We start from the raw sequence: 16,562 nt of genomic DNA on the forward strand, positions 1-16,562 counted from the left end.
TGTAATGTTCAATATGCAGAAAACCCGAATCAATTCGCTCTTCACGTTATCGAGAATAAAATATTTAAAATGAGGCAATCAAAACGATAACAATATTCCTTTGCCACCCGGACAGCACAAGAAGGTCGGATCATGGATTTCATTATGGTAATGGCTAATGCCGAATTTTTTGGTGTGCCTTCAGCGCATAAAGACATAACAGCAAGGCAGGACTATTTTTCTCACTTTTTGGGTACGCAGAATTAGGAGCAAACATGCGCAGAATTAGGGGCAAGAAAGAGCGCAGAATTAGGCACCGTGGATAAGTTTACAACACGATAAATATACTCAATTGTTGGCCGACTTATAATTCCCACATTTTTTACCAGATATTGTAGACCGTAGCATGTTGATGCTAACCACCTTGTTAATTTAAATCTAGAATACTTAGAATAGCGGAAGAATCATAAAAATATCTTAACTGCGCAGAATATGGCACGTTCACGGTACAAGAGCATTGTAAAATTTCTTACTGTGACATCGCTTTTATGGCATTTTCGATACATATTTCTTGGATTTAGAGCGGTGGCCCAACCTGTACAACGTGTCCCCAAGCAACAATAGGAGTTTTATTGTACTCTTATTGCGGTTTTCATGACCAATTTGGGTCTTAAATGCCATGATAAGAGAGTACTAAAACCCAAATTGTTACTTGGGGGCTCGAGAATGATTTTTGTCTTGACGTAAATGCCTATAACTTTATTATTTTTCAAGCAATCAGTTCAAGATTTTCCAAAGATATTGCTTATTCTTACAGCTTTGCAACGATGTATTTAGATTTTGGAAGTTCTTTTTGAAATGGAAGTTATGGGCGAATGTCAAAAGACGGCCCAACCATGACGACATTCCCCTACTATTGGCAACACTGATTTCCAACTGGATTAATTTCACAGTTGGTTATCTTAACGATTTTTTATGTTCAGATAAAATATTTCAAAACTGTTAAATACTCTATACCTACAGATAAAAAAGGATAGTTTTTGGAATAATCGTTTGTTGTTTCTCCGAAAAAATAAGTTGACTGATGATCTGGAATCAATGATTCGCTCATATACCATATTTTTAATAAAGTGGAGGAGCGTTTGTTGAGAAGAATGGTAGACCGGATGAAACTAGGAAAAATTTCGATGTAAGACCAAACATATATTAGGTAGTTCAATTGGGAAGTGGGACTCCAACCCACACTTTCTCGGTTGGCGCCCGAGTGCTTTGGAAATTTAACTATTACCACACAACTCTATATTACCTAACCTGCCTAACATTTTGACGTAGGACTACGTCTTTATTTACTATATTGGAACTGGGTAGCACTCTGTAAAAACGAAAATAGAAGTGTAACGTTTGAATGAAAGATTTCCAATGGTAATAACTACTAAACTACGGAACGAAACTGAACAATTTATATGTCGTTGGATAGATAAAATGACCAGCAATTTTATGGAGGGGGTTAGAGAGAAATTTTAAGGAGGGCGTAAGAAAGGGGGGGGCCTCCCATACAAATGAAATACAAATTTCCTCATAACTCAAGAACTATATAAGCAAATGGAACCAAATTTGGCATGTGTGGATTTTTGGAAGCATGAATTTATTTTATGATGATTTGAAACCCCTCACCCATGTGATAGGAGGATAAGGACTCTCATGAAATAAAACAGAAGACGTATGTGCCATATTTTCTGCTATGTAATAAGCGGTAAGCTGTGAAAGTAAACTAGTACAACCTCCTCGGAGCAAAAGACAGTGAATCGACTTACTACTGCCGCTAACTTACTTGGCTGTTGCCATTCATGTCAAAAGAGAAGGATTTTCGAATGGCACGTCATATTTGCGATAAACGTGCTTTGGCTTCAATGTTATTTGTGCCGTTTTAAAGGCCACAAGCGAGTTAAAGTAAAATTATTGAAACATGTTAAGCTACGCATATCATATTTAATACAATAATCTGTGGGCTGGTCATTCATTACTATTTCAACCTTTATGATACAGACAAGTGATTTTCAAAAGAAATTTCTATATCTCAATGCACAGTGGGGATTTTGACGTAGGACTACGTCTTTGTTTACTATACTGGGTAGGGTAGCACTTTGTGAAAATGAAAAAAGAAGTGTAACATTTGAATGAAAGATTTCAAATGCTTATAGCTTCTATACTACTGAACGAAACATAACTGTTATTATGTCGTTGGAAAGATAAAATGTCCAGCAATTTTATAGTAACATACTTATAATAATCTATCATACGCTTAATAGTGAAAATGTATGTAAAACCAAGGTCAAATTTCGTTAACATGGAAGGCTAGCGGTAAGTACGAATGACAAGCGGGAGCAGACTGCGGTGATAGTTGCTAGTAAAAGCTTTTCGTTGCAGGATACAATGAATCGACGCCGATAACCTACGTGCCTGTTGCCATCAGGGGTGTGAAATTGTCAAAATTTGGCGGACTAAATATCCATAAATGGCGACAACTCTAAAGTAGACTTCATATCGAAAATAACAGCTAGTAATAGTTAAATTATAGCTAATAGGCTGTGCTTTTTGATTAGTTTCAGTTATTTTAAGATGAATCAATCAGTAAGTAGGTACCAGAACCAAAAGTACCAAAACCAATGGATGGGACATGAACAACGTATGTAGTTTGACACCCTTACCACCCCTCTGGTTGCCATTCATGCCAAAAGGGAAAGACATCCGAGATATTTGCGCTGAACTTGCTTTGGCTTTGATGCTATTTGTAACCAATGGCCCTTTTAAGGGCTACCAACAAATCAAATGATGGTTAAATAATGGGTCTAGCCGGTTTTCCATACAAAAAATGCCCCCGAACCTAATTAAATTATGCAATGATTCAAACAAAGTACTTGGCCAGAGGCCGCCCAGTTAGCTTCGAGTTACGACGCTGGTCTAACAAGCCAGTCGTCTTATGTTCGAATCTTTGCTAGGCGGTGCTTGCTAGTTGGAGTCAGTAGGATTGTTGCACTGGCCCCGTAATTTTCCTGTACTCTAACAGCCGGCTGCGAAGTCTGTCGATAAAGAAGGGTAATGTCTAAAGACGGTATAAACCCATGGCTTTGCTTTTTTTACTTGACCTGAGGAGCATTTTGGCAAATTTTCAGATCATTAGACGCCATCTTGAATCAGTAATGGCGGCTAGAGTGAATTTCATTTTTCGCAGTTTACTCCGAAACCAATTATCATAAAAATTTGAAAAAAATCACAGTGAGTATAACACTGCAGGACACATTTCTATTGTTTTTTGGAAATTTTCCGATGCGAATATCACAGTAAAAAAATTGAAAAAGTTTTCAAGAGCATTTTTTTCAGTGTTCCAAAGATGGCGCCGCCGATTTTTTTCCATCAAAAAATTGTTCTATCAAGTGTATAAATAACAGGTTTTTTTTAGATTTTTAGAAAATGTGGATGGCGGTCAAATTTTCTTTTGAAAAGCTTTCTTTTGAAGATTAAAATTGCTCTTATATGTAGTTCAGGAATACGTCAATAGGTTACTAAACCAACACACTGTTTACACTATTGGTAATTAATGTTGGCTGGCAGTGCTTTTGAAATAAGAATTGCGTCTGTATTTGAAATTTCATGTAATTTTAACAATTTCACAGTAAAAAAAATGAAAAAATTACAAAAATATTAATGAACATTTCTTTCAGTGTTTCAGACATGGCGCCGCAGTTTTTTTATCAATAGATTACGAAATCGATTGTGAGAATTATATACTTTTCGATTTTTATTGTAAAAGAAATAATAACTATGGCAGTCAGAGATTCTTATATGCCAAAAATCCAGTTTGCATTAGTCTTTGATCTAATGATCTGATATAGTCCAACGTCACCATTTCGTACAACTCTCAGGGCTGTATACATTGTAGTTTTTTTTTTGTTTAGATTATAGTCACTTTAACCAGTTTTTAGTCATTCGTGACTTCTGCGGGGTTGGGATTTGAACCCGGGTCCTCGGCGTGAGAGAAGTGAATGCTAACCACTACGCCGGGACTGACCCCTTCTATTTTTTTTATTAGACAGCATGTAGTACTAAACTAATAAATAAATAAAAAGCTGAGTTTAAAAAAGTACAATAACTAAACTATTCATTTTCTATGGGTGCAAGTGGCCGGGTTGACAAAAGCGGGGGAGCTGACAAATGGGAAGGAACGTCCAAAACACGAACAAGCGTTATATTTTTGCATTATAATCATTTCGGTTGCAATAAGTGATGTACAAGTGGCTGTGAGGAAAAGGCGCCCCTAGAAACATTGGGCACTCAGCTAGTAGATTATATTGAGAAGATTTTAGTTTTCACTTTATAAGTTTTCTAAACTTAACTTGGGATAACAATACCATCGGAAATATGCATTTTTTTCTTCAGTTGTCATGGCGAAACAAACAATGAAATGAAATGGTAAACGTGCATAAGATATGAACATTAAGGGTAAATTGCCAATTGTTGCACAGCTAAGCACTCGTCTACAGCAATTTGATGATTTTTAACAAATGAAAGCAGATTTTGTTTTTGCAAAACCGCTTACTATGCCGATAGACTAATATAAAATAGGTAGCCATCTGTATGAAATTCCTTACAAAAACCGTGCAAACTACTTTTTTGCATAGCAATTCTGCACCCAATTATTGCACACCAAAATAACCGATAAATCTTATCATTGCACACCTAACGCTCAATTGTTGCACAGCTTTTGTTTTGATTTTTCCTCATTATTACATTGGCATTATTACCAAGTTGTTTTACTTGGGGACAAAGCCACTTACATATGCATACTTAGGATTACCTTAGCATCCATTACGGACCTGAAAACCTCGCAATAAGCGGTGAAAAACGGGAAAAATCGCGAAACGGAAAATTACGGCTTCCACCACATGCGTTGATAAACAAAAAGCAACACTGCAGAGAAGTGAACTGTCAAACGTGCGTTGCAGAAATCGAGATGTAAACACAAAAAATAGCCTTCGGCTTTCCGCCCATTTAAATTGCATGGTGAAGACATGTCTTCACATGTCTTCAAGCGAAGACATTTCACTTTTTTGTAACAAAAATGTCTTCAAAATGAAGACATGTCTTCACTTCTGGCATCTCTGGTGGGGAGTGAGAGGCTGTTCGAAGCCATTCATTCTCAGAATCTGTGCGGGAGAACAACTACCGGATGAGTGATTGACCCGGCTAACACATTTGTTATAAAGTTGTTGTAACAACTGATTATATGACTAATTTTGGTAATAAATAAGTCTCTGGAACTCAAAATGCCAAAATTGTGTTACTTGGAAAATTATCTTATTAACCTATTGAAAAAAAAAGCACTTCGACTCGACAGTAAAAACTATCGTATAGTATCGAGGTATAGCATTGCTCAATTCTACCTGTTAGGTACTCTCCCGTATCTTGTTTTGTAGACTGAGACCGTTAGCGTAGTCCTTCATCGGCAAGTACCAAGCTGGTATTCGTGAGTGTCGCTCCAGGATGGATTCGGTGATTGAAAATAGAACTCATATGATCAGTTTGAATGTCTCCAGATTTAAAATTTAATTTTATTTTTAATTCGAAGTCATCTTACTACTTGTAAATATTTATCTGTAGCTTATGAGTATACTCATATGAGTAAGTTGAGTGGTCGCAAAGTTAAGTAAAAGTCCATTTCATTCTTCTACCTTTAAGTATTTAATTTTTGGGGCCTCGCGATTTGTTATATCATCTTATTTATTAATCATCTAAATCGATTCATGAATGATCTAAATTGAAATGCAACTTAACTGCAACTTTTTCAACTTAAAGTTTAACTGTTGGGGCCCCACCCAGCTATCATTTTCATATGTATAAAAAAGGTAAAAATCAGCATTACGTACAGATATACCTGCTAAATAAATCGTATTTCATGCGCAAAATAGGCATATCCGTACTATTTTGGAGGCGATATACGTGATTACGAATAAATTTGAGCGTTTCGACTATATAAGTATTTATATACGATAATATCCGATTAAGCGCGAGTCGCTCCGAACTACTCTACGATTTTGTGCTGAAAATCGTATGTCTGTCAGTCATTATCATTATATACGACAAAAAAATCAACTTGATCCCACTTCATCCAGCTTTAATTACGATTTCGTGTTTGTTAGGAGATATTTACGATAGTTTTCGTACATTGATATACGAGTTGGTGCTAGCTGAGCATGCTCTCTAGTATGTTTAACAGGATGGATGCTAGCGAATTTCTAAGTAAAATTTGTATTTTATTCGCTCACAAATATTGAACTGTTCCACAATTGCGACGTTGGAGTTTATTGAATCGTCTTACTTGCTGCTGGAACACTCACATGAAAATAAACCCAATACCCTATCTGTAGACTTGTAGAAGGGTAATAGATGAGAAGAACGTTGTGCGCTAACGACAAAGATACCCTTGTAACAATTTGGGTTTTATTGCACTCTTATGATGGCATTTAAAACCAAAATTGGTCATTAAAACCGCCATAAGAGTACAATAAAACTCACATTGTTGCTTGGATAGGTAATGCCACTCGTCAGACCGTGGAGAACACATACACATACAGAAGTAGATGCGGCGAAATCAAATCTTCCGAGAAAAAAGCTGCTCTCTGAACGGGCAAAAATCGTGCAAGAGATGGCTGGTATCTCTCAACGAGAGGTGAAGTTAAGAAGGTCATCAAGCAGCTGAAGAGCAATAAATCGGCTGAGGACCATCTATTTAAAGTGCGGCAGCTCCTTCGAAAAGTCTTCGAATACAAAATTTCAGGCACATTTTCTCATCGATTTAAAAGCTGCGTATGATACCATCGACCTTCAAGAGCTACGGATAGTTTCTGGAAAGCTGATCCAACTGGTGAAGGCTACGTTAAATGTTATCGACATGTATGGCTCAAACAGCACGTTCCTCATAATCGTGTGGAAGATTTATGCCGTTGAATGGTATGCAGTATTGTATGCGAATTTCAAGAGGATTGTCGAAATTATTCGTGTCCTGCAGATGGCTTTGTCAACGTAATGGTATCTTATGCTTACTGTTCAATACGGTGTTACAAAGTGTGATGAGTGGATATCAACACGCGGACACGATCTTCAAAAAAATGTAGTAAATTCATCTGCTTTGCCCTTAATATGGATATTATCGACAAAACATATGCAGAACAGACCAACGAGAAGCAGAGTGGCTGGCTTAAAGATAAATACGTCCGAAACGAAGTGAAGGTTGGCAGGCGGAACCGAAGTCGACAGACGCCGCTTGAGCAGTAGTCGTGTCACGATCGGAGAAAATGAGGTCGAGTTAGCTGACGAGTTTGCCTACTTTCGCTCACTGGTGATGGCGTACAACGACGCCATCCGTGATATTCGAAGGCAGAAGTTATGCTTACTCCACAAGTAACAGACTAAGTCTCCGTACGGAGTTTATTTTCCACGGGATCCACGGGAGCACAGTATATTTTGAAGTCAACCAGCAATATATTCAGGTTAGGAGAAACGAGGTTCGGCGGCGAATACATGGTACCCCAGGAATTGAAGAGCGGTAGCTCACAGCCGAGCGAAATGGAGAAAAGTTGTCAATTTAATCAACCTTAAATTAATTTTATGTTTTGCAGCCCTTGTAGACGCTGGTATGTCTTTTAAGAAGATGCCGTTTTGTGTTAAGTTACTATTTATATTAAAGTCCATCTCTGTTGCTAAATAAATTCCAGGAGGACAACTTGCAAACTAACCATCTGTTTGTGGACTTTAAGGCGGTATACGATTCAGTTGAACGAAATGAGCTGTGGCAGATAATGCTAAAACATCCGTTTTGTGTTGAAACTAGTTGAGCTGATTCGTGCGACGCTGTACGGGTCAAAATCATGCGTCAGAATAGCGGGTGAGACCTTCGCCGCTTTCGTGATGTTGGATGGACTGAAGCCAGGGGAAACACTCCCTCACCTGCTATTCAACATTGCGTTGGAAGTTGCAATATCGGGGAATTTCACTGATGAATTTACTACTACATATTTCTATGACCTGCGCTTCAACTTCATTTTATTTAGCTTTCGTAGCTGATGAGTAAAAAGTTCAACTGAACGAGAGCGTTGGTTCAACGATTTCATTGAACAAGCATACCGTCACATTGCTCCTGGTTCTAATTCAGTATCAATGAAGAAGGTAAAAAGAGAATGTGAAACAACTTCTACTTGATATGAAAATAGAGCGCGGCGGCCATATTTGCATGCATCATTCGTAAAATTTCACATTTGCTGCCGTCATGTGTGTGCATCACAGTAAGGCTGTTATGCTTGAATTTGGTTCAATTGGTAAATACAACAGCTACGGTGGAGCGTTCCTTTTCTGACTTGCAGCGACTGAAAAATTGCATGAGGACGACAGTGGGGGAATCAGACTTTTAGGCAAGCTGAAAACCCACGAGTCACATTGTGTAATATGAAGAGCAAATTTGGTGTCCAGTAAGCTGCAAAATGCGGGATACTACCTAAACGAAGCAGGCTCGTTGGCAGATAACGTAGAAGTCGAAATAATGTTGGTATGACATGACAACGATGTAAGCCGTGAAGTATAACGGCGACTAGCAGCCACGAATCGGACTTTCTAAGGATCATCTATAGCCTCATGATGTTCCGTAGTTTGCAAATTCGTTCTAAAGTGACGTTCTACAGAACATTAATCCTCCCGGTAGCACTTTACGGACATGAGTGATGGACGTTGGAGGAAGCTAATCGGCGACTACTTGGGATTGTGGGCGTAAAATTCTGCGATCAATACTTGGCAGAAGAATGGACCATGACCCACGACCATGTATCAAGTATACAAATATGCTGGTTCAGTGTCGACTGGACACGTGGCCAGAATGCCTGACGAAAGAGTAACCAAAATTATTTTCAGCAGATAACCAGGAAGAGACGGGAGACTCTCGGGCAGATGAATATCAACTGCAAACCTATTCACTTTATAAGTATGTGAAAAAACAGGTCAGAAGGTAGATCGTTTATGAACAGTGTAAAAAGAAGGAGACCCAATATTGAACCTTGAGGTACCCTTGATAAATCGCTGTTAGATTGGGAAGATTTAGCATCAATTGCAACCATTTGTGGTCGGTTCGAAAGATAAAACCTTACCAAAGAAACGGCTTCAAAAGCGACACTGAATTAGATCGATAAATTCTTTAACTACATACGTCTGATGCGACGCTTTACCGAAGGCTTTTGAAAACTGAATCATTAATAGAAATAAAATAACTTTTCAGTAAACCACGTTGGGTACATCATTATGGCCAATATTGTGCTATGGTTTGGTCAAAAATCTGATTGAGAATTGAGAATGATTGAGAAATTTTTTTATAGCAGTAAAAAACTCAAAAAAAAAATCCGAAAACTATGTTCTTTTCTTGTTCACCAATTCAAAGTCTCTTAGTGACAAAAATTTCACAAGACTTTGATTCTATGTTACTGACTTATGACCGGAAAACTAATGTTAGTTTCCCGGTCATAACTAAGGAACTTAGAATAAAGCATAGTGAAATTTTTGTCACTAAAAGACTTTGAATCGGCAAACAAATGACGCAGGAGTTTTTCTCATACAAATAAATAATGCTGTTTGTTTTCGCTCAACAATACGGAAGATTAAATTGGCAAATTAAAAGTTTCTTTCTAACGATGCATGATTTACCTTCTAATATCGCAACAACAAACATATCAGAATCGTTACATGCTAAGCAAATAATTTCTCCACGGAGATTCTTATCACATATCAGATAAACTTTTCTCATTTTCCATGGGCAAATCACTTGCCCATCAAGCTTAATTATGATTGAACTTGAATCTTCTGCTGGCATTTATGGCCACGTGTTTAATTCTCACTGCAAAAACCGGCAGCGAACAATACACCCCCGTACCAAGTTTCCCACAAGAACAATCGGCGGTAATGATCATGAATCTACTACTACTGCTGCTGCTTCTGCTGCTGCTATAATCCTTCGTACCAAAACGCCAACTTCATTACATTGTTTTCCCACCCAATTAGCATCGTTTATGCAAACCGAATATTGTATCACACCAGCTGAGATTCATTCACGTGTATGACCTTGTTACGCACTGCTGACCATTTCACTCTCAATCACTCTTGCTCTCTTTCTTTCTCTTTCGCCCAATCTCCCTCCTCCCCCTTCCTTCTACCAATCTCTGTGTACTCTCACTCACTCTCAATCTTCCACTCGCATCATGTCATAATTTGGTCCAGTTTCAGGTTTTTTTTTGAGATGGGATTTCGAAAACAAACAAAAAAAAAATAGCGATCAAAATAAGCAAGTCACTAACCTCGGCGGCACCGACTGGATTCACTTCGGACGCTTCAGCAATCTGATCCTCCTCCTGCCGCTTCACCCGAACGCTGGGTGCTGCCAGCGAAACTCCGATGCACAGCGCCAACAGCAGCGCCGTCGTACTCCACCTGCAAGGCTTCATCTTCAACCCCGACGTTTCGCTTTTTTTTTCGTTGGTTTTTCACAAGCCCAATTCACCACCAATTCACCACTGTTTCTTCGAACTATAGATTGCACTCACTGATCCTGTTTAGCAATTCGATTCAACGGTGCACGCTGGAACCTGTTCGGAAGCGGAAAAAAAAGGAAAATTATTATAATGAAAACGGAAGTTGGCTGGTTCGACCATTAAGACTAAATGGGCTCGAATGGAGTGTGAAAGCGTTGGATGCCGTCCACCCCGTGTGTGAGTGTTGAAAATCGAAATAGCAAAAAAAAAGTAATGAAAAAAGAAAAACTAAAGCAACACCAACAATCTTTAGCTGCCAGCTGCCAGGACGCGAACGAGTGTGTCTCGTCTGATACTACGCCGCCGTGCCGGTGTGTCGAGTGTGTCTCAAGCCAATCCAAACTGGGTAATGATCACGAGCCTCGACCGGGGACTGACTTTTGCCGCATTCGAGCGCGGCGATTCGAGCCGCCCGCCCAGTCAGCCTTGCAATCACTGCTGCCTTCACGATCGCTCGCGGAAAGCGGCGACGACTCCTCTGTGCTGTGCGTTTTCTCACTCGATCGTCGTTTCGGAAAGCTCGCCACCTAACTAGCCAGCTTTTCCGCCAGCCTTCGCGGCTGAAAGCGAGAGTGAAAACTTTACCACTGGCACTGCCTTCGGGGCGAAGGAACGTTCTGTGGGACGGGTAAAAGCTCTCTCCCGAAGGGAGAGAAAATGAGCGAGCTTTTGTTGAAAACCTTCGCTCTTTCACTCTCACTATCACTCACACTCGATTTTTGCTCTTTTACTCACGACATTACTTTTAGGGGTTGGGGGTTTGTTCGGAAGCTACTGGAAGCTTTCGGTCAACTTTTCCCGGAGATGCACGAAAGCATCGAAAGAGGCCCACACAAACGATTTACAAAAAAAAACAGTAAATAGTTATTACCTGGCTTGGTTGGCTTGCCAACAAGCTCGCAGTTGCGGAAAATGTGAAAACAGGTTTTGCGCACCTAAAACTGACTGTGTGTGGCAGTTTCGTGTGGGGTTTTTCTGTTCCTAAATGAAGGGGACTACTGCTACTAGTCTGACTAGTCTGACGATGCTAAATTGTACAATGAATGCTTTAATAAAAGCGACAGCGTATTTCTAGTCGGATCTGGGTGGACCTTCCGAATCGGGTCTTGGTCCGGCGAGCAGCAGATTGCTCTGTTGATGCAAATTCGATTCATCCGATCGGATCGGTGCACGGTGCTGTTGTCGGTTTTTGGTCCGACACTACCGATTTTGCAGTGTAGGAAATTTCGGAAGGTGATCATCGTGTGCACACAGTTCAGAATATAGACCACGCCGATCGGCAATGATCTGTGCCGAGAGAGCAAAAGGAACTTTCAAGTGTGGCAAGGACGCCCTGCTTTAATTGGGTGGGTTTGGACAATCGCTCGGATACTCGGACAGGTTGAAGTAAGCTGCTGAGTCATGCTTCAATTTTTTATTGTTTGCAGTAAGTCATTTTCTAGCATAAACTATATGTTAAGTGATTGAAAAGTGTTTGCCTTATTTATAATGTCTTCTATCACAAAAATCCGTAAACTACAAACAGCAAATTTCGTCACTCCATTCGATCCATATTGGTTGTCCCTAGCCGTTATACCAAAGATAGGAAAAATATTGATTTTTTTTTTGTAATTCAAAGCAAGTGGCTTAGAAAAGGTGTTTCACATTTGAATTGAACTGAATTGCGCAGAAAACTTTTAAAAGTATTAAACACTAAGATATAAAAGACTTCAATGCATTGTCAATGAGGAACCTGAAAAAAATATTTCGTGCGTCACATTATTGTACATAGAAAGCAAACCTCTGGTGGTTTAATAGTGAATAAAACAAAAAGAGTGAGTGATCGATGAGTTTATATATAGAGACATCTTGCGAATGCGTTTTGTGGACGCAATACGTTTTTTTCGAGCCTTAAACTTGCTGTAGCCAGCCGTTGATGGCGTTGATAAATCCAACAGTACAATTGTTGAAAACTAATCCAGGAGCCATGATGGCATATTTCCACTAGCGTATACATACATAGACAAAAGATGGGTCCGACCCCATCATTCAGAAGAATGTTTTGGTCTGGAAAAACGGAATAATCGTGGGATGGCCAGTTGAACACTCCGGACTTTCGGGTGCAATAGGATTAAAATTGGACTAGAAATTAGACTTGGAACGGAACTAGAAATGAGAGCTGATATTGGACTTGATATAGGACATTAAATTAGATTTGAATTTGGATTAATTTAGGCTTGAAGCTTTACTTCGTACTGAACTGGAATTCGGACTTGAAATTGGATTTGACGTTGGACTTATATCATTTGTATATATCTTTATTTCTTGGCATCTCTGTTATTTAAATTTTTTTGTTTCTATATATGAATCAATTTGTCTATTTTTATATTATGATGTGCGTTTACCAGTTTAATTTTGCTAGGGTAGACGCACCATTGGTGGTGGTAGTACCAGTAGTGGTGGAAACTTGAATTATTCCATTATTTTTGCATATTTTGGTACAAGTTTGGTAAGTATCGAACTACCAGTAACAGTATTATTTGATAAGTATCTAACTTGTACCAAAATCTGCAGAAATAATGGAATAATTCGAGTTTCCACCACTACTGGTACTACCACCACTAATGGTGCGTTTACCCTATTCAATTTCTAATCGCTGTTTTCTTTTCTGAACCACTATGCAGTCTTTTGGTTATTAACTTTGGGATTATTATTTTTTGTCTTAATGCCCTTCTGTCGTAACCACATTTCTTAGGTTTGTCCCGTACTCTCTTTCCGTATTTTCGGTTTTTTATCTTTGTTTTTGTCTTTGCCATCTTTCCAAATGTTTCCAATATTTCCGACTTTCCTTACTGTGCAATCTGTTTCCAGTAGAGTAATGTTCCGATTTTGTCAGCCCAATGTTGATTTTTTCTGAATTTTGCTGAAGACAGTAACCTTCTATCTCTTCAGCAAAGATAGAAAAACCAATTTCTCATATATGAAAAGTCGTTAAAATCAGTTTTTCTATTTTAGCTGTTTTTGTAGTTGTTGTATGACTTTTTTTTCTCTTTTACAAAGTTGTGCAAATAGTAAAAATACACAACATTGCCGAAAATAGTATACCTCTATCTTTGCTTGTTCAGGAACTATAGAACTTTTATTATAAAAATACCTTAATTTTGACCACGAATCATGTTTAAAAGCCCAAAGGTAAACAAAATATAGCTGACAAAATCGGGAATAGACAAAATCGGGAGCTGACAAAATCGGAACATTACTGTATTCCACACTTTTCAGTCTTTGCGTCTTGCTGTCTTTCCGTTTTTCTGTTTTTATCTTTCTATTTTTTTTTGTTTTTGCGCCTTTCTGTAATTCTCTCTGCTGGTTTTTCTGTTTTCCAATCTTTCGTTTTTTTATTTTACAAAGCAGAAAGCTGAAGACAGAAAACTAACAACATAAGACCCTAAATAGAAGATACACAAAAGAAGAGTGTTTGTCAGAAGATACAGAAGAGAAGAGTGAGGAGACAGACAGAACAGACAGACAGAAGAGAGCAGACAGATAACAGAAGACCGAAGAAATCAAAAGACAGAAGAATGAAGAGAGAAGACAGAAAATAAAAGACAGAAGACGAAAACAGAAAACAGTAAAACAGATTTCATTTAATATTTGAAACAAAATTTTATACATAATTTCAAAAGGAAAAAAAGGGAATAAATAGAAAATTTAAATATTAAAGAAATAAATAGAAAAAAACAGAAAAATGGAAGTTAAAAAAAGGAGAATAGAAAAAATTGGAAAGATAAAGATAGAGAAAGCAGACGACAAAATAAAAAAATAAAATTAAAAATGATTTTTTTAGTTTTTCTCTCTTTCCAGTCTTATCTGTATAACCCATCTTTCCAGCATATTCTGTCATTCCGGTCTTTCCTAACTTCCCTGTTTTACTATAGTTAATCTACTATTTTCAGTCTTTCCGGACTCTTCGGTCTTTTCAGTTCTACCAGTCTTTCCAGTCTGTTTGTGCCAGCTGTCTTGTTGTCATTCCTGTTTTGAGTCTTTTCGATCTTCTGTCTTTTCGTGTTTCCGTCTTTCTGTCTATCAGTCTTTATTTATATCACTCTGTCTTTCGATTTTTCCATAACAGAAAAAATAGAGAATAGAAAACAGACTTAAGTCGGTCTGAACTTAAAGTTTTTACTTGAAACAGGAAATGAATTTTTTATTTAAAGTGAACTTGAATGTGAAAGAATGTGAATGTGAATAAAGAATGTGATTTGAAATTTAAGTTTTTTAATTTAACCTAAAATAGAACCTAAAATTGGAATCAAATTAGGCTTGAAATTGGGCTTAAAATCGGACATGCGATTGAACTAGAAATTGAGCTTGATATTGAACATTAAATTAGACCTGAATTTGGACTAACTTGAATTCGAAGTTTTACTTCAAACCGGACATGGACACGAAGTTAGGCAAGAAGTTTTACTTGAAATTAGGATTGACATTTTCCGTGTTATTCTTTGAAACGTTTTACCTCTTTTCTGTTCCGTTTTCTCTTTCCAGGCCCGTTTTTTTCGCTTTTTGTTCCATTTTACCTCCTTTTCAGTTCCAGTTTTCAGTTTTCTTGGTTCTCACTATCACTTTTCTTCCGTTATTCCTCGTTTTCTCTCGGATTCCATTTTTTCTGTCCCGTGTTTTTTGCTTCATTATTTCGTTTTCTTCGTTTCTCCTCTCTTTTTTTATTTTTGGTCCTGATTTTTGTTTTTCTGTCCCCTTTTCTGTACTTTGTTTCATCTTCCCGTTTTCCTAGTTTCCTCTATCGGTTATCGGTTCTCTCTCTCTCGCTAATCGTTTTTCCCTATTTGGTTTATCTTTTCTCTGTTCCGTATTCCCATTCTTGTTTCAATTTGCCTCTTTTTCTCTCTCGTTATATTTTTTGGCTGTACGCTGTTACCTCTTTCTCGGTTTCTTTTTCTTATTTTCCTGCCCCGTTTCTTGCTTTTTTCCTTACCCCTAATTTTCGTTTCCCATATCATCGGCTTTGTCTTATTTGTTCCGTTTTCCACGTTTTCAGGCAGGTTTTTCCACTTTTCCTGTCCCACTTTTTGTCATTTTCTGTTTTTTAGCTTTAATCTTTATTCGCTTTTCTGTCCCATTTTTGTTTAGTCGTCGATCGTCGTTCGTCGTTGCAGGTTGTAGCCCGATCTGCTGATGTTGATTACTCACGACGGTTCGTACTCCAGCCCGTGAGTAGAATCGAGGGCGAAGATGAAGAAAAAGTAGTGAAAGTAATGCAAAATTTGTATCCCAGTGCGCCGCCAGCCTCAAGGGCAGCCCCATAATTTTTTTTACTCGGGAATAAGCTATGTAGGAAGACGATGTGGGGATGTGCGTACGCGAATGTGTGGGTAGCATAATGTCTGTTTCTTTTACGTTAAATGGCACGTTTCTGATACTCTTTCGCGTGTGAGTAGGCATAGTAGACTTCTCGCTTGATTCGCAACATTGTGTAGAGTGCAATGTTACTTAATATTTTCCAATGATTGCTTACATACTCTATATATTTCATTTTCCCTGTTTTTCTTTTCTTTTTCTTCTTGTTCTATCCAATTTTTTCGTCCCATATTTCTTTTACGTACCGTTTGACCTCTTTTCCTCGTTCTCTTCTGTACTTTCCGTTTTGCACGTTTCCTCTCTCTATTTTCTTTCATCACTCTCGCTCTTTTTTCTCGGTTAGTTGATTTTCGTCTTTTCCTCGTTGGTTTCACTTGTTTTCTTTTCAGTATTCGTCTTGATTTCTCATTTTCCCCAGTTTTTCTCTGCCCGTTTTTCTCTTTCTCTGTTTCTTTTCTTTTTTTCTGTCCCATTTTCCTGAATCCTCATTTTCCTCTGTTCCATTTTCACCTTTTCGTTCGTTTTACCCCATTTTATCCCTATTTTTGCTCTTTTTCCGTCCCGTTTCGACTTTTTTTTCAGTCCCGTTTTTCGTTTTCGTCTGTT

At 38.2% G+C, this 16,562-nt stretch overlaps 1 protein-coding gene across 4 annotated transcripts in view; it reads right to left on the bottom strand.

Annotated features, from left to right (window-relative positions):
- Positions 1–16,562, bottom strand: part of LOC128745105 (uncharacterized) — a 76,720-nt gene that overhangs the window by 32,946 nt on the left and 27,212 nt on the right. For 2 of the 4 annotated variants that reach the window (XM_053842092.1, XM_053842094.1), the window contains one exon: positions 10,368–10,655. In XM_053842092.1, coding sequence (XP_053698067.1) covers positions 10,368–10,514 — 147 coding nt within the window. In that variant the 5' untranslated portion in view covers positions 10,515–10,655. Of the gene's footprint in view, positions 1–10,367; positions 10,656–10,845; positions 10,896–11,472; positions 11,548–16,562 lie in introns of those variants that run through there. The other 2 variants (XM_053842095.1, XM_053842093.1) reach the window with 2 other exon arrangements.

The sequence above is a fragment of the Sabethes cyaneus genome, chromosome 1, assembly GCF_943734655.1.
Source record: "Sabethes cyaneus chromosome 1, idSabCyanKW18_F2, whole genome shotgun sequence".
In the NCBI taxonomy this organism is placed as follows: Eukaryota; Metazoa; Arthropoda; class Insecta; order Diptera; family Culicidae; genus Sabethes; species Sabethes cyaneus.